Genomic DNA, 18,734 nt, shown 5'->3' on the forward strand with positions numbered 1-18,734 from the left:
TGACTGAGAGTCCTTTATGCTTGTCAGCCGGTTTGTTTGTGTAATTGTGAGTATCTGTGTGCGATAATGTGTTTTTCTGCAGGGTGTGTGTGTGTGTGTGTGTGTGTGTGTGTGTGTGTGTGTGTGTGTTAACAGGGGCTCTGTGAACAGTGTCAATTCTTCACACGGTAGCCTGATCTTCAGAAAACGCCACCTGTTCAGCACTGGGCGGTCGCTGACCAACCTCTTAACTAGAATTACATAATAGCTGGCAGGAAAACAATTTGTGCTGACAGAAAAGCCATTTCAGTTGTTAGGCCTTTATGCCAATAAAGTTTATTTATTAACTTTAACCAAGACATATTAAGATGTGGACTCTTTATCTTGCATCTGATACTGTTAGAAACTGGACTGCTAAAAAGGATTTACAGGATCACACACACACACACACACACACACACACACACACACACACACACACACACACACACACACACACACACACACACACACACACACACACACACACACACACACACACACACACACACACACACACACCTCATTATTAGAGATACATTATGTATAGTTGGAAGGCAAAAAATATGTCAATCCACAACCATTAAGCTGAAAAAAGACAATTATGAAATGAATCTGCATGATTTTTAATTCAAAACTTTGTTAGACCATAATTGTATGCCTTAATCAGTGTATATCACTCTGGGGACAGCAAGTCATGCCATTTCCAACAGTATTAATAAATATTTTTTGGAAGAAATAGGTACTTGATCAGAGTACACAAATGAAAATAAATAAATAAATAATAAAAAGAGCGCCACCTACAGAAAGTCAAACCTCATAAATAAACTCTGAGGCAGGAGAAGACAGAGTGGACACAATGAGTGATGGTAAAAGCGGATTTGGAAAGTGCAATGCAAAAACACAACAGAGAGAAGTTAAGATGGTATTTAAGCAAGTAATACTAATCTGAGCAGGGAACGTTAAGATTTCCCATAAAAAAAAAAATAACAAAAAAACTGCCACTGCTGTGCTCTTGAGCAACCCATTTAGAGGAAGGTGTGTGCTTAATCTCTTAAGCTCTTTTCCCAGCACTGCCCTGCTTTACATTCACACTTTCATACGTTCACAGCCACGGACAAGTATCAACGGAGCTAGTGAAAGCCCAGCGACTTCATCATGGGCACCATGGTAGTAGCTGCTAAGGCCTAACAGATGGTAATTCAATCACCTTTCCAGGGATTAAAGCCGGAAATTTCCTTGTAACTGGCCCACTTCTCGGACCTTTGGGCTACTGTTGCACCCGTAACTCAAAACACATTTCAGTTGGGTTAAGCTGGCGAGTATACAACACAGCACACGTCAACGTGCCCAATATAGGTCATCAAATATCAACTTGCCTAAATTTATAGCAATCAAACATGGTTCACTTGGCCTCAGTGAACTAGATGATTAGAAGCCTGGGGCTGTTTATCACTGTGTGTGGTGTGTGTTTCTAAGTAAAACGAATGCCAGCGTGGGGCATCATAGGTGGGTGCCAGCTTTTGGGTAACAAGTCAGCACAGCAAGCTCATGAATCTTTCGCTTGTCCGGGGGAACACAAAAGCCCTGCTCTGCCCTGCGGTGGCACACAGAAAGACATGAGAGCTTTTTTTCCTGAACACACAGAGCTGTACATGTGCGTACAAGCACTTACCCACACCCGTTATAGGACTTCCCACACACACACACACACACACACACACACACACACACACACACACACACACACACACACACACACACACACACACACACACACACACACACACACACACACACACACACACACACACACACACACACACACACACACACACACAGCAACAGAAAGCATGCATGCATACCTGTTTTTCATACTTGTAAGGACCTTGACTGACTCTATACTAGCTCTGAACTTTGACTTCAAAGTTGTGTCGCACTAGTGACGATTCCCTCTGACCAATCAGTGGTCTGCAGTGTTTTAACTCCACCTTATAGTATCAGCTCAGCTCGCTTGGGAACCTGGATCAAGGTGATACTACCCACAATTTTTGCTAATGGAAAACCAAAAAAGAGCGAGTCGAGTAGCTGAGTCAAGCTGTTACCATGAAGTGGATAAACGGCATTACATGACCTCATTCTTCTAACTTTGACAAAAACACTGGATCCCCAGAAAAACACAATACAAATACAAGTCTTGACACACACGTATAGTCCACGAGCTTTAGCAGTTAACCAGCACAACAGAATAAGAAAAAGGAAACAAAAACTAAAGTTTAAATGCAAACACTTGCAGCTTGCAGGCCGATAAGAGATGCAGGTTCAGCAGGTTAGGTAAAGCTGTCCGTGTTTGAACACTGATACAAAACGCAATCCCATAAATAGATCTGAAGTTGATTTATGACATTATTTTGCAAACAACAGACAAACTAGAGTAAAAAAAAACTATGGACCAAAATGTGTCAGAGGTCACACGGAGCTAAAATGAAGGGGCTCCTGGTGATGTTGATGATGGCATTGTGCAGGTTTAGTGCATTTTATTAACGGTAACTTTCCGATGCATGCAGATTGGAAAGCCTACATAATTTTGAAAAATAGAAAATGTAGCACAAGTGGATACAACAAATCCTCTGTAATGTCTGTAATGTCTAACTGTAATGTCCAACTGTAATGTCTGTAATGTCCAACTGTAATGTCTGTAGATCTTAAGCTAAAGTGAAGGCCTCAGCCTCGTTTGGCACCAGAGAGAGAGAGCGAAGGGGAAGTGAAATGGTTTTAGTTGTGAGCATCTTAATTACATTATAGCTTCCACTATGAAAGTGCTTATAGAGTCTTGAGTGCACACAGCAACATGAAAACGAGCCATCAATCAAATGCCAAACAGCTAAAACTGGAAAGAAATTAAATGGCCAGAAAGCAGAATAGCTCAGACAAAATGTCATAAGAGAAGATATCACAATCGACTTAGTGAACAGAACTACTGGGTGTGCTAGCTTCCATATCTAGAAGACTGGCTGTGTGAGTGTAAATGACATGTTCATGTGTGCGTTTGTTTAAAATCGACCACGTTTGACCCGATTCTTTTGTTACTTAACGACGACTCTAAAGTACACCTGCTTGGGAGACAGAGGAAAATTTGGCTAGCCGGCTCAACCACAACCAAGAAAATGATAGCTCAACGCTGGCTCCCCCCTCACTCGCTTTGTATAAAACAGTGGTTGGTGTATTTTCTAGACATAGTTATGCTTGAGCTCTCTACAGCAAGGATTAATAAAGCTAAATCATTAACTATCAGCCTATTGAAAAGCACAGCAGTGCAAATATCAGACCTAATGACCTCAGCACCACAAGAACTAGAGGAGAGCGACTAGGCAAGGTGTGATTTCTGTTTGTTTATTCGTTTTATTTTCCTCGAGACTGCAGAGGGTGGGGGGTGGGGCAAGGGGTTTTGTTCTTGTTCAATTTGTGTTTCTCTGTTCTGTATGTTTGCATTAAAAAAAAAAACAATAAAAAGTTGATCTTAAAAAAAAATATCGACCAGGTTTGGTGAAGAAGGGGTAATATGGAGGACGCCCTGTTGTTGCCATGGTGAGGTTGCTAACAAGGGTGGCTTGTGACTGAGCGAGCACAGCAATCATTGTGCTGTCCAGCTCACAGGCAAATACTTTATTCCCTGCACTGCTTTTAGGAAAGATTCCTCCTCTACCAGATCAGTCACAATTAGAGCTGTCCTCCACTAAAGAAATTCTCAGTCGACTAACACTCATGTGATGATCGACTAATCGATTAGTTTATTTAATCGACACATCTGTAAAACTGAGTTTCTCCACAACTCTCCACACTTAAAACTTGTGTTTACCAGAGATGTGCTCATTAAGCTTTTTGGAAATAGGTCATTCAGCATTAAAAAAAAAAAAACTGACTAAAGAAATCTTAGTCAACTAAGACCAAAACAAGCAATTAGTCGACTAATCGACTAAAAAGGGGGCAGCCCTATAGTCACAATGCATCACAAAAAGGGGGGCACCTAAATATGACCAGTTCTGTTGTGCAGAGAAAAAACTGAAAACTACTGATATTATAGCAGTGGGACTGATGTAATAGCTCAATGAGTTTGAGGAAGGAAAGAGGTGAAGACGACTGATGATTATTTCTACAAGTGTTTATTTACACGATGGCTTAGGCTACTTATCCTGCTTTCACAGGTCAGAAAGAAGAGTTCTGTCATCTGCAGTTTGTCTGCAAACATAATGACAAAAACAGAACTGCATCAAGCATTAAATGGGCACAAGTACTGGTTTACTGCTCTGCTTTGTTCGGGAGAAACGGTTGTATCACACCTGCAGTTACTAAACAGGAGAAGAGAGCCATCGCTCAGAAACTACTCAACACCACACGGCCAAAAAAAGCCTGCTCAGAATGTGATAAATATTGTACACATTTAAGTAACTGGAAAAGGAGTTTCCTGTTGTTGTGACTGAGCTTCTCTACTGTTACTATTATTAGAATAAATGGCTCTATCTAAATGCAGCGTCACTGTTAGGAGTATATTTGGGGTGTGGCCTGACACAAAAGTTCATATGAAAAAAGATTAAAATATCTCCTGGATTCTGCCACCTCTATACGTGTGTCTGGGTCCTGGCAATGGGCTACAAGCAATAATCACGTAACTGTAAAAATCCACAGTAAGTCAGAAGCATGATCAAAATCACACAGCAGGTTATTAAGGAAAGGTGGCAGCAGCATCTCTCCCATGGGTACAGCCAGGGCTCAAAAGGCCCCTAAGCAGAGGGACCTAATTTTTTTACGTATGGTTTTCATGTATTTTCCAGTGCTGCCATTCAAAACTTACATTACAGCCTGCAGCCAGGACAGGAAACTATATTTCAGTTGTGTCAGTCTTTTGGTTAGAGTGTCACACCCAAAATATGCTGTAAATTCAACACACTCGTCGCTGTGGGGAAAGGTCATTGTGAAAGCCAATGAAACCAGTAAACTGTGAACCAGCACTACTGGTAGCTGTCATTAATATCACATGAGACACTTGCACAATATCTAAACAACACATACAGAGATTGGGATAGTGACGACATATCCTTTAAATACCCTTCTAAAAAACAGGAAGGAAATATTCTGTATTTTTTTCGTGTGGCTCTTCTGTGAAAGCTTCAAATCTAAAAAGTGTGAGTGATGCTTCAGGCAGCTAGGTTGGTGTGAGCTAGGTGCCCTTGAGATAAAGGTGGGGGTTATCTATGCAGCTACTGATGTCAATATGTGGTGAGGAGATATTAGAGGGAAGCTCACATCCTCAAAAGCAATGCTTATAAAATGAAATCTGGTAAAATGCAAAGTCCTGTCTCCCCAAAAACCCAGACACTGCCACAAATGCAGAAAAACATCAGCAGGACAAACCAGGCTAGCCTGACACAGCAGATTTCGCAATATTGTGCTGTGCACTGAGCTGCCTTTCATTTAGGGGAAACTACACAGACCAGATGGAGTGAAGGGGGACAGACAAGGTATAGAGCTGGATGTAAGGTGATGGAGTGGCAGAGAAAATGGGTGTGGAGAGGGCTGGGTGGCCTTGCATCGGATGCATTCATTATTGATCAGCTGGGGGAAGACAAACATGCGCACTGAAGACACCGGTGGGTGAAGGGGTGGAAGTGAAAGTCTAGGAAGATTTTTTTCATTGATTAAATGTGTGCATTTTGCGTGTGTGTGATCAATGTAACACACACGACTCTGCACCCAGTCCACCTAAACCTCCCCCATCTCCCTCCCCATGTTCTCCATCTCCACCCTGTGTGTCCAATTGCAACCTGTCCCAAATGGGCTAGTTGAGATTAGCGCGTCTGTGTCGCTTGCTTGCAGCTGCTCTTTGCACATGGCAGACTAATCTCAGGGCCTGGGGGGCTGAGGGGGTTATTTCAATAATGGTCTTCAAAAGCACAATAACACCTAACGGTAAACCTGAAGGTGACAAAACGCACGCACTGTGTTTTTAATTATCTACTTACATGGTCCGGGTTCCGCTCGTTTCCAGGCAGTGCCGTGCGTAAAGACATTTTCGTCCCTGAGTGCGCTTCGTCGTCCAAGAGAAAATAAATAAATTGGGCTGTAGGTTTGTGTTCACACTGGGTTGAGGAAAAAAAAAATTAAAAAAAATCACCCCCAGATTAGCCTGGCTGTCAGTCACACCAGAGGAAAGCAGCCTCACTTCTCATACAATCCTCATTGTCACAGTCCGTGAAGGCAGCACAGATCACCAAGACAGTGATCCAGCTTAAATGAATGCGTACACAACCAAACTACATCCACCTCATGTCTGTCTGGTGTTTTTGGTACCAACCAAAGCCACATCTGAAGAAAAGAAAAAAAAAAAAAACAGCCCAGACTGAACCACCCCCCCACTCAGCTTCTCTCACTTTCCCCCAATCCTTCCCAGACGCTATCGTACCATTTCGGTGGACACAGGCTGGCTCGTTAATAAATCAATCCCGGTGGTCATCGGTTTACTTTCAGCTGCATCCGTCTTGTGGTGAGAAAGGAAAGAAAACTCAACCATTGAGGCAACTGATGGGGGTCCAAAAAAATAAAGAAGAGAAAACAGCCGTGGGCTCTGTGCGACCACCGAGGGTTGAGTTGAGAAAAAAAGGGGGAGTTTTTGTTTTCCTGTTAGCTAACGTTAAAATGATAGGATTTTCCTGGGTGACAAACGTCAAAGCGGTGACTCCCACAGAGAAAGAGTAACGGAAACAGAAGCAGGAAACGCCTCATACCACATTTCAAGACGTCAAGAGATGTACGGAGCCTTGGGGGGGGGGGGGAAATCAATGGAAAATTGCGGTTGAATTAAAGAAAGCGGCGGATGTGCAGCCTTCAAGTCAGTCTCCGGTTCTTCCTCTCAATCCAGTCCGCCCTTAGCTCCTCTCATTCGGGTTGGTTTCAACTGCTTTTGCGGTGAATGTGAAGTCGCCCGGATGAGCAGCGGCGGAACACAAAGATATGTCTTTCCCCGGAAATATAACATTTTGTTTCTGCGAAGAGGATGAAAGAAAACGGGATCCTTCCTCCGCCTCCCGAAAAACACAGTGACAAGAGAAAGAGGGAGGGAGAAGGACGTCAGCGGTGGCAGAGATAGGCAGGGCTGCTGTGTCGGTGTCGGTGGCCGCGCACGCGCACACAGACACGCGCCTTTCTCTCCCATGTTCTCTCCCCCCCCTCTCGCTCATGCTGCCTTCAAGAACCCCCCGTCTTCCGAGTGTCACAAATCATAACGAACACTTGCTTGTGAGTTAATGTCACAATTAACTTTAAGGATGTCTTACTTTTTCGACGGGTTTGTATACAAATAAACAGCAACGAAGTCCTTCTGTTATTTTATAGACAAAATCTCCTGATTTTACCTTTTGGAAAACAACTCGACTCCTATTTCTTTGTCCTACTAATATATCATTACCACCTCCTGGTGGCCAAAAATATAGATATGTAAAAATCGTCACTATCTAATATAAATCTAAGCACGCTGTATACCAGAGATCTAAAACAGGGGGTCCGGGACCCCTAGGGGGTCCTCAGAGTCATTGCAGGGGGGGCCCCGCCAAATTATTAATTGTTAATTTTTCAAAGTGTTTTCAAAAATGTCTTAACATGAATCAAATAAATCCCCACTGAGGATAGGTTTACTGGCCTTTAGGTAAAGCAGTCACTAAGGGAGCCATCCACAGCCCCTAAACATTCACTGAGTATGTTTAACATTAAAAGGTGATTTATAAAATTTGCCAAAAAATATTTTAATAGTTTAGTATTCTATGCAAAAAAAAGGTATGTATAAAGGCCTTAGGCCGCCCTTTACATTACTGTAGGCCTAGTTTAATATGCAACATAATTTTATACCATATGTAGTAGGGGCTCCGTCTTCAATTAAGGGGTCCTTGGCTTAAAAAACATTGAAGACCACTGCTGTATACTGTACTGAAATATCCACCTAGCACATCATGAGGTTTTATAAAGCAACCTGTTACATTGATCATTCCAAATATATTCCACCACCCTTTGCACTCTGCACCATGGCACTATTGTTTGTTGTTGTTTACAAATGTCTTTGTTGTTATAATATATTATAAGCTGGTCAAGTACCCTGACTTGCAGCCAACAGCACTTTGACTAAATTCACGTGTACTCAAAGCAGCACAATAACTATAAATAAATTAACATCTATTCTAACAACACAAGATTTATAGCGCAGTTACACTCAATTATAGCCTAGTGCACGTTAACAAAATTTAAAATCAAAATGCAATCAAAGAGCATTGTTTAACAGGCAGCACTCTCAGCATTAAAAAATATCCCATGCTGCCCTGCAGGAAATATACTGTTTGGCAATGCAGCTGGAGATTGGTCTGCAGGCCGATGTTAAATGATAGGGCCCACAAGACACAAGGGCCCATTCAGAACACATGACAAAATAAGACTTAACTTGCAAAACGTAATGTGCAAAATAATTATTTTTCTGTTTTTGTGCCTGGGAGCTGACATCGGGATCATGATCGTGATCATAATTAAAATAACTGCACAGCTTCTGCACTTCACGCAGAGGCTCTGGTTGAGTGGCCCCGGAGCCCTAGGCCCGATAGGCCTGTTCAGTAATCCACCATGATGCCGGTCAGGTGAGAACTCGAGAAAGCACTGGGAACGACCCTCTGTAGACTTTGAGGCCAAGGTCCGTCCTACTTAGAACTACTAGCGTTCTCCAAAGTCCACAGTTTTCCAGAAACAGGACACTGGAGCCGGACTGTCACTATGTAAAGGACACTAGGGCTGGGGGAAAAAACCGATACAGCATAGTATCGCGATATTTTTTGTGGCAATACTGTATCGATACACAGATGCCAAGTATCGATCTTTTATAACATATGTGTTGGTCAGTTTGTCTGCTTGACAATCCCATTTTGTAGCAATATAATTGAAGTGAGATGAACAAACAGAGAAATGTATCTTTTTAGATAAGATGTTGACAAAATTGTCCTTTTGGGGACATCATTTGAAATTGGAAAAAGTTGGAAAAAATGTAATACCTTGCAATATATCGCAGAATATTGCAATATGTTTAAAATCGCAATATCGTATCGTGACCTAAGTATCGGGATGATATCGTATCGTGAGGTCTCTGGTGATTCCCACCCCTAAAGGACACAACCTCTAAAATGCAAAACAATGTGAATAACAACTGTCTTTGGTCAGGGAATCACTTCATTCACGCAGACATGCTGGAGTGTGTGTGTGTGTGTGTGTGTGTGTGTGTGTGTGTGTGTGTGGATACCCCCTACCAGGAAATCTGCCTCATCTGTGTTTGTTGGCTTCAGGATTACGATTTGGCACATTAAAGACAATTCAACCAACACGTATTCACAACTCAGAAGAGCTATTAAACAGCAGGCCTAATCGGAAGCATTAACAGAACAACACAGTGGTATTTATCCCATGTTGTAGATCCTGATAACATTTTTACAATTTCAGGCTTGTAAGTCACATATTGAAAAACAGAAAGGACAGATAAAGAGATTTAAACAATCCAGAGATTTAAAAAGAAAATATAAGGGATTCATTCCACAGGGCATGTATCTGCTCTGCTGTAGTGCCATTGAGCAAAACACCGGATCCCTAGAAGCTGAGACTGATCACTGACTTTTACTTTAACACCTTATTTAAAAAATCATTTCATTGCACCGAAGCCCACAAAATCTAATTTTATTACTATAACTTTTGATTTTATGAATATTTACTGTGCAGTTAATACATGTCTACATTCTGTTAAAAGCACAACTATAAACCTACAAAACATGTGCGTTGGAGCATCATTTTGATTAATTTAGATTTTTTTTTCTCGGAATGAAACATTGATGCAGCTCTTGACCTGTAAAATGCATGTTAGTTGTCTTTGTCAAGCAGCTTTGTTTCTGACTGACTATGTTTCCAGAAGGAGTCTAAACACTGTCACACACACACACACACACACACACACACACACACACACACACACACACACACACACACACACACACACACACACACACACACACACACACACACATACACACCAGATGCCAACATTATGATTATTATTATTGTTGTTTTTTTTTTAGCAAATTATACTCTTTCCTTGGTATTAAATATGATTTTAAATATGAAAAAAAACTTAAACAAGGCTAAGAGGGAGAACCAACATACAGAAACATAGTTGTTTTTCATGCACTGGTCAATTTTGGTCTTCTTTCAGACTATAGTGGGAAAAAAACAGTAGTGTATTTTTGTATATTTGTCTATTTGTGTCTGTACATTTATCATACATTCACCAAAAGTATGCATAAGTTTTTCATAAGCATTTGCCCATTTTAAACATAAAATTTCAGAAAACCTAAGAAAATAATAATTGCCTTAATGTAATTCAGAAATAAAGCTAGGACAGCACTCCAATTTGGTTAAATGTATTGCCACACAAAAGACGTTTTGGGCAGCAGCCTTCATCAGCGTGTGCAATTCTTAATGTAATACATCAACTTACAATACATATCTCTAAAGGCTGTTTTCTCAAAATGAGTTTTTTTCAGACTCTGAACCAGAAATCTCCACTTCAGCACTGCAGTAGCAATAACAAACACTAAACCTTCCACTTTAATTCCCATTCTGAAGGGTTTTACAGAGGCGTTTGTTAAAATATCATTCATAGCCTGATTTACACAACATTTTAATCCTTAAAACATGGCGAAAATTGATAATTTTTTTAATGGCTGTTGACGGTATTTTCTAATTTATTGAGTTCTAAAAATATATACTGCATATCCAGAATTCCCTCTGTAAAAACCTTTGACTCTAATATGTCAACAACATGAAACAAGAATTGTGAACCTGGCTATCATCCAATGTTCAGATTTCTGTTCTGAAAATGTATGCAAATGAGTGCGTATTTAATAAGATAATGCCTCATTTACGAAAACTTATACAGAAAATAATTATCTTAATGTCAGTAATCAACTGGGGAAGTTACATGTCTCCCCTTGAAAACATTCATCAATGGATTTATGTATTTGTGACTTGTTTTATTCATGACTAAATTACTAATTAGAAGTCTTACCTGGACTGATCTGGACCTGTTGGAGCGAATCCAGGGCCTCATCCTTCCCTAGCACCCCTACTTCCTGGTTATGACTGAGACCTTCAGTGACCTGAACCCCCAAAGACTGAGAGGCTGATACTGGAACAAGCAGTTGAGCAACAGACGGGCAGATTCAATGTCATCGCTCGGAGAACAGCGGCAGAGAAAGAGAGAGGTTTACCAGGGGAGCAGAGTGCTGCTGTGGAAATGCCGAGAGAATCGATGGTGGAAAGAACAACAAGAGGATAAGTCCATATTTCCATGGGCTGTTCTGAACACTGGGTTACAGAGTACACCATCTACAGCATCATGAGCATCACTGTCCAGTCAGCTGTGAATAAACCAATTAGATGGCAAAAAAAAAACCACTGGATGTGGAATCGTCAATACAATCTAATGGACTATGGAAAAGGAAGGGAGGCGATGTTGTTTCTGTTGCTTTTCTGCACGTACGCAGGGATTGATCGCGCCAGTGGCTCATGCTGAGCCATCTGAGGACTGGGGATGGAAATGGATAAGATTTTATTGATACCAATGTCATTATCGATTCTGCTTATCGGTCAGATTCTTTATCGATTCCCTTATTAATTCCTGGTCAATTTTCTGTGTGGGGGGGGGAAAAAAAGTAGGCCTACACAGGTTTTCAGTGTCAACGCAACTGTTTTTATTATCTCTGAAGTCTGAACACAGTGGGGATGAAATGAGAGAACGTTTGTATTCATTTTCATTTAGTCAAAGAAAAAACCTGCTAAGCCTGCCTGTGTGGCGCTAATGTTATTATAAAAGGATATTGGCACTCATGCGTAGAGTGTCAAACACATGGAATTCCTGGAATTCAAAGCCATGTTTTGTAGAAAAATGTTTCAGCATATTGCTGGTGTTTCCACCCTTACTTGAAATGATCATTTTACAGACATTACAGCACCACTGTTGTCCGTTTTCTTTGTGAAATCAAGCCATGGTTTGGACTGTTTCTTCCTCTCCGCCATGACTCTTCCTTGTTGCAAGTTTCCAGCAGCGTAGATTTATGAGTTGGACGTCATTGTTTTGCAATGTGCAACTGTCAGAAAAACATGATAAAAGGAATTGATAAGCTCTAAGGCAAACGATCCCGATGGCTGGGACAACTTGTAACCATAGACAAGAAATGGACAATGTGACACCGTAGATTTCCACGGAGACCAGTGAAGTCTATTAGAAGCATTTTTCCGGTGAGGCCTGAGCGTTACTGCACAGCCTCCAACTGAGCTTGACGACGTAGATGTGACGTGAGCAACCTGTCTGAAAGTTGTAAGTCTTCTGGTAGCTGTGCCAAGAGAAATCTCAATCATTCCCAATCTTACAGAGACGGAGAGCGTAGGTATATGTAAGGAGATAACACGGGCACATGCTAATTACTGATCACTAACATGCTAGTTAACATCAGTAATTAAACTTAAACAGCTAATGGAAGTCCAAACTGCCTGCGAGCTTCTCCTGTACGGTTCGGTAATTGCTCTACTATGCGACAGTAAGTTGCGTGGTTATGACACAATCGTTAGCCTATTTTTATAAAAATGTCTGCTACGGAGCCATAACGTGAGGTACAAGGTAATGGAGCCTTTTATACATTTTCGTGTTTCTTTAGAAATAAACAATGGACAAATAGAGTCTTTAAACGCTTGAGATGTAAAGTTATTCGCTGTCAAAGTGACGCCAAAATGAATGGCAGTCAATGGAATGCTAACGGAGGGTGATGGCGTATAAGCAACAAAATGGCTCCATAGGAGGTACGCTTTGTGGAGGCTGGCTTACCCCCTTGCTTGTGACCGCCCTACCGAGGATGTCAATACACAAACAAACACATATTTGTATACTTTGATATTTTTAAGGGACCTTCATTGACATGATGTATTCCCTAGCTCTTGAGCATAACCGTTACGACTACACGACTAACCTCACCCTTACCCAAACCTTAGCCTAATTTTAACTTTAACCCTAAAGCCAGGAACTGACCCTCAAACAGCCCTTTGAAGAATTGAGAACAGACAAACTCACTTTCCAACAACACCAATGTATGGAAGCCCATATCGGCCAGGAAGACAAAACAAAAAAATAGACAAAAAGTTCCTTGACATATTTCTGTTTTATGTATTTTATGTTGTATCTTGCTTCTCTGTTGCCTATGTTTTACCTGGCTGCAAGAAAAACTTTCCCTCAGGGACAAAAAAGTTAAAGCACAGATATGATTGTTGACTTCTTGACCTTGACAGAAACACGCTGTATTCTGAAAAGAAACCCATTTATATCTTTAGTTTTTATTTACCGTCTAGCCAAATCCCCAGGTATTTATAAGATTACCCATTAAAGCGCCCATATTATGCTCATTTGCAGATTCATAATTGTATTTAGAGGTTGTACCAGAATAGGTTTACATGGTTTAATGTTCTAAAACTACCATATTTGTGTCGTACTGCACATTGCTGCAGCTCCTCTTTTCACCCTGTGTGTTCAGATCTCTGTTTTAGCTACAGAGTGAGACATCGTACTTCTGTACAATCTTTGTTAGGAGTCACACATGCGCAGTAGCTAGGTAAGGATCACAACTATCAGATATCTAGCTGTTTCTCTAACTTCAGTCAGTACAAGGCAGGATTAGCCGGAAGACTTCTTCTAAACGAGGGCGCACTTACAACTTTGCGTGGAATACCTGCAGAACAGGGACATGGAAGTAGTTCTTTTGTAGATTATGGTGAACTCGTGTGTGTTGTAGCAGTGTTTTGCCATTGAGAACGAGTGCTGAGTGTTAGCTCCCTCGTTTTGGCTAGTGACGTAGAAAACCCTGCAGATTTTCAACAGCTCAACCGGAGACTGAAGGCAGGATACATTCAGAAACCCATATCGCACTCAAAACAGCATGCGTGTGGAAGCACCAGAGACACAAAATAACACCTCAAATCCCAGAAAAAGTGATTTTTTCATAATATGGGCACTTTAAGTGTATGGAGGTGTGTGTCTGTATTATCAAAAAACAGGCCGCTGTATAGTTCTTTCATTATTGAGTCTCGATTTCTCTGAAAAATTGACCTATTATTATGGTTTGTCAGTGTGCAGTGGGGAGTTTTTAGCATCTTTACTAAATGCATGATCGGAAACTGTGCCGTGCAGTTACCACATTGGTCTGACCAAACTCTATTTGTCGTTCTAAGTCACATAACCACACCTTCCTCTGTAACATATCTTACACAGCATCCTCTCCAGTCAAGTATAAAGACAGTCTGCAAATTCAGCTTTTAGCAAAACCACCCTGCAACGAAACAACTTCAAGCACTTCCTTCACATCAATGGTAAGTTTTGATTTAAAAGCAATTACAGTGGTCTAACAAAAGCAACACTTGAACAGGATTTACTAAATACATGATTGTACGCACCTTTAACACGTTTGACCAGAAAATATAAATCTTGAAGCTATTTAGATTGTAACTTATACTATTTTCTGTAAATGTCGGAAAAAATATATACAATAGGCCTACAAAAAGACACTTTTTGAGAAGAACGAATTATGATCAATCAAGGTATTGTTAAAATGTTCGTATTTCTTCAGGAATATAAAGTTAATTTCTCTTTTTATCCAACTAAATTTTAGTGTTCACAAATCAGAGACTTATGAGATACGCTTAACCTGGAAATGGTGGTTCTGGTTATGACTGTTTAAGGAATACAACATGCAAAATGAACACAAAAATGATTTAGAATACAAGGTACAACCACTATAGAGAATACTGCTGGATATAGAGAAAAATATATTGGTTGTAATGTTGATTTTTAACTAAGTGATGACTAATTTACTTAATTCCCTTTTAAGATCTTGTTCTCCAAAACCAAAGCAAACTTGAAATTATATTTTAAATGAAATACCATGATCTCAAATGAATATTTTTTGAGGTTTATAAAACACGTCAGAATGGAAGAATATTGTAGTGTTTCAACTCTCCCATTCTCCATATTTGTTTTTCAGCTTTAGCCGACCATGTTGACAGCCTTAACTCTGGCCTTCCTGAGCCTTATGGTGTGGCCGTCTAACCTCTGCCCTCCAACCTGCGAATGTCGCCACAACCTGACCAATGTTGTGTGTCAGGAGAAAGGACTGGACCAGATCCCTGAGCTGCCAGAAGACACAGAGCAGCTGTACATCTCATACAATAAGATCCAGGAAATACCCAAGCATGGGCTGGAGAAGCTAAAGGTAAAAGGAGAAAGCTTGATGCCCATTTGGGCTTTCAAGATATTGGGTTGGCCTTTTATCTCACACTAATAATATGGCATTTCTTGTGATATTTCTAAAGAATTATACATAACAGACCTTTTACAAGTCTTCTCTCCTTCCTGGATGTTCTATAGGTCCTGGACCTGACTAAGAATCAGCTGAATGTCTTCCTATCCCTCAACCCAGTTTGGCCCAATATGACAAAGCTGTCTAAGCTCTTCCTACGCAACAATGACCTGAGGTTGCTACACCCTGGTCAGTTCTTGAACTGCCTCGCTCTCACCTTACTGGACCTGAGTGAGAACCGGATCGAATATCTACCCATTGGATTCCTCCACGGATTATCTAATCTGAAGACGCTGTTTGTGAACTTTAACCAGATTCAAATGTTACAGGTTGGTGGACTGGAAGGAGCCTTCGCCCTCGCTGACCTCCACCTTAGCCACAACAATATAACAAAGATAGAGGAAGGTGTGTTCAAGAACTCCACTGTGTTGGAGAACCTTGTTCTGTCCAGAAACAAAATCACACGTGTGGGCGAAGCCAGCTTCACAGGAGTGACAGGTCTCCAACAGCTTAACCTGAGTGGTAACATGCTGGCCACTGTTCCAGCTGAGGCATTGAGGGTTGTTAACAGGCTCAGGTTTCTGTATCTACAGAAGAACAGCATCACCAGCCTTCCAGAGGATTGCTTCTCCTCATTGAGCCTATTGGCGCATCTAGACTTGAGCAACAACAAGCTGACCACTCTGTCTGAGGGATCACTAAGAGGTCTGACCATGCTGCATGCGCTGGACCTCAGTTTCAACCTCATAGATTCTCTTCCCTCAAAAGTCTTCGAAGACCTGATCAGGCTTGAGTCACTTGATTTATACAGGAACATGCTGGCATCTCTTCCTCTGGATGTATTCAGTAACTTGAACAACCTGCAAGAGTTGCAGCTGGACAGCAATCAGATCTCTGCCATACCAGTCGGGGTATTCGATTCGTTGTCCAAACTCAACGACTTACATCTGTCGAACAACCGCATCCCGGAGCTCCGACCTGCTCTGTTCAACAAGCTTGAATCACTGCAGAACCTGTACTTGGAGTCCAACGCTCTGAGGCACCTTCGCGAAGGCCTTTTCCACAAGATGAAGGTCCTCAAGAAGATACACCTCGATGACAACCATATCAGGTCTCTACATCCCTCAGTCTTCCATGGTTTGGTGCGAGTACAGTCGCTGAAACTCTCGCGCAACCATCTCACCTCTCTACACCCGGACCAGTTCAGAGACCTTATTGGTTTGAAAAAGTTAAAACTAGATGGAAACCACATAGGTAACCTTCCTGCAAGCCTGTTTGTGAATCTACTACATCTTAATATTCTGGATCTGGACTACAACAGTATCTCAGAGCTGTCTCCTGATGACTTCGTAGGGTCGACTAACCTGAAAGACCTCAGATTAAGTTTCAATCAGCTCCATGACATCCCGTTTAACACTTTCTATCCCCTACACAACCTCCACAAGCTTCTGCTGAAGAACAACAGCCTGGGTAGTTTACACCCTCAGCTCTTTGCCCGACTTCGAAAGCTAACAGAACTCAACTTGGACGGAAACAAGTTGGATCACCTGCAACCTGGTGTATTTAAAGGACTCTTAAAACTTCAGAAACTGAGTTTAAAGTCCAACCAGCTTAGAGCAGTAGAGAATGGGACTTTGGAGCACTTAAGAAACCTTAGGGCTGTCTATCTGTCAGGTAATTTATGGGACTGCTCCTGTGCACATATTCTCTACATCAGCAGCTGGGTCAACATGCACAGAGACAAGCTCGGAGACCAGCCCACTTGCTTCTTCTCTTCTTCTTCCTCTGAGAATACAACACTTTCTCAAGCAGCTCTGTCTCCCCTGTTGTTACAAGATCATTGCTTAGCAAGTGCTGCAAGTGGCTCGTCCCCTTTATTTCCTCTAGAAATGCTGAATCTGCTCACAATTTCTCTCATAGCTGTCTGCCCACTGTGACATCCTTTGTGGTGAATTTGTGCTCTCTAGCATTTTCTTCCTGCCTATGCTTTTCATGTCTACTCTGTACAGAAGCCGTGAGAGGCAAGTGAGAAGAAAAAAAAAACTCTGGTGATCCATTTTCTAAGTCCGATCTAAATTCTTTTCTCTCCTGTGTTTATGATTAAAGAAAAGATGCCAGGACAATTTTTCTAAGTTCCTTAAACATTTTCTAAGTTACTTTTTTTCCATCTGTGAAAAAAAGTGGGAAAACAGTTGGTGATTTTGTGCGTGTCAGGATCACGTTAAGTGTTTGATGTTGTAATAGTCATTTCGGCCTCAAGACGCTGAAGTGTATCACTAACCCATGTTCTAAATACCTCTTAAAGCATTTGTGTTTTCTTCCAGGTGGGGTTTAATTTCTCCATGCACTCTAAATACAAGGAAGGTACATATTGTGTTGGCAAGTTATGTTAAATTTCTGCCATGTCTTTCTTTTGGCTATAGACATGTATTTTAATCCGTGCTAATCTGCTGTTTTAGTCCTATTTTGAAGAGAACATGGGGTAGTGGTGTGCTACAGCATCTTGTGGTCGGAAGGAGTATTACAACAACAAACATTTAAATCATGACAAAAGGAAATTCACCTGCTTAAAAGTTTTTTTACACCCGTTTTCACAGATGAAAAATTATTATTTTATTAGAAATAAAAAAGAAATGTAAGGAACATAAAAATTGTCCTGGCTAAAACAATTTTCACCTGTTCCTTCGTCATAAACAGAAGAAAATAACAATTTAGATTAGACATTGAAAATAGATCACCGGATATTTTTTTCTGACTTGCCTCTCAGGGCTTCCATAGATGTAAATTTTAAATTTTTTTTTTTTTAATGATCACAATATACTGTAAACTTGAATATCTTCAGGTGCATTTAAAGATTGTGTAAATAAAAATGTATATGTAAAGTGCAAGATAGAATTGGGAGTATTAAGAAAACTGTAAACTTGATTTAATTCATAATCAAATGTGGGGATAAGGGATCTAATGTGAATATGAGCATATACGTTGGTAGCACAAAAATGTGGTACATATTATATTTTAGTAAACCTCACCGTAAGACAACATGGACTCTAGTCCAGTGATTTGCATTAGCTCCTGGTTTTGTGTCTTGCTGATATTTAGAATTACTTTAAGGCTGCGAGGGTTGAGCATGTGTTCATAAATACTGGGAAAACGGCTTGACGACTGGAGATATGTTTGAGAATTGTTGAATGTGTGTCTGCATTTGATTTTGACAGTGTATCAGTCAAAAAGAGAGATACGCTCTTT

General features: G+C 40.9%; 2 protein-coding genes across 4 annotated transcripts in view; one reads left to right on the plus strand and one right to left on the minus strand.

Moving 5' to 3' along the window:
* mark4b (MAP/microtubule affinity-regulating kinase 4b) overlaps positions 1-7,146 on the minus strand; it is a 65,096-nt gene extending 57,950 nt beyond the window's left edge. Inside the window, exons 1-2 of one of the 3 annotated variants that reach the window (XM_039790118.1) lie at positions 6,479-7,146; positions 6,039-6,155 (exon numbers count right to left, since the gene is read on the minus strand). In XM_039790118.1, coding sequence (XP_039646052.1) covers positions 6,039-6,155; positions 6,479-6,586 — 225 coding nt within the window. In that variant the 5' untranslated portion in view covers positions 6,587-7,146. Of the gene's footprint in view, positions 1-6,038 lie in introns of all 3 variants that reach the window. The other 2 variants (XM_039790099.1, XM_039790108.1) reach the window with 2 other exon arrangements.
* Positions 7,147-14,229: 7,083 nt separating this feature from the next.
* Positions 14,230-18,065, plus strand: si:dkey-182i3.11 (leucine-rich repeat-containing protein 15). The gene is made up of 3 exons (XM_039785262.1): positions 14,230-14,502; positions 15,174-15,401; positions 15,557-18,065. Exons 2-3 carry the CDS (start codon positions 15,186-15,188, stop codon positions 17,423-17,425), a joined length of 2,085 nt encoding a protein of 694 aa, XP_039641196.1. The 5' UTR covers positions 14,230-14,502; positions 15,174-15,185; the 3' UTR covers positions 17,426-18,065.
* Positions 18,066-18,734: the final 669 nt, after the last annotated feature.

The sequence above is a fragment of the Perca fluviatilis genome, chromosome 2 (assembly GCF_010015445.1).
Source record: "Perca fluviatilis chromosome 2, GENO_Pfluv_1.0, whole genome shotgun sequence".
In the NCBI taxonomy this organism is placed as follows: domain Eukaryota; kingdom Metazoa; phylum Chordata; class Actinopteri; order Perciformes; family Percidae; genus Perca; species Perca fluviatilis.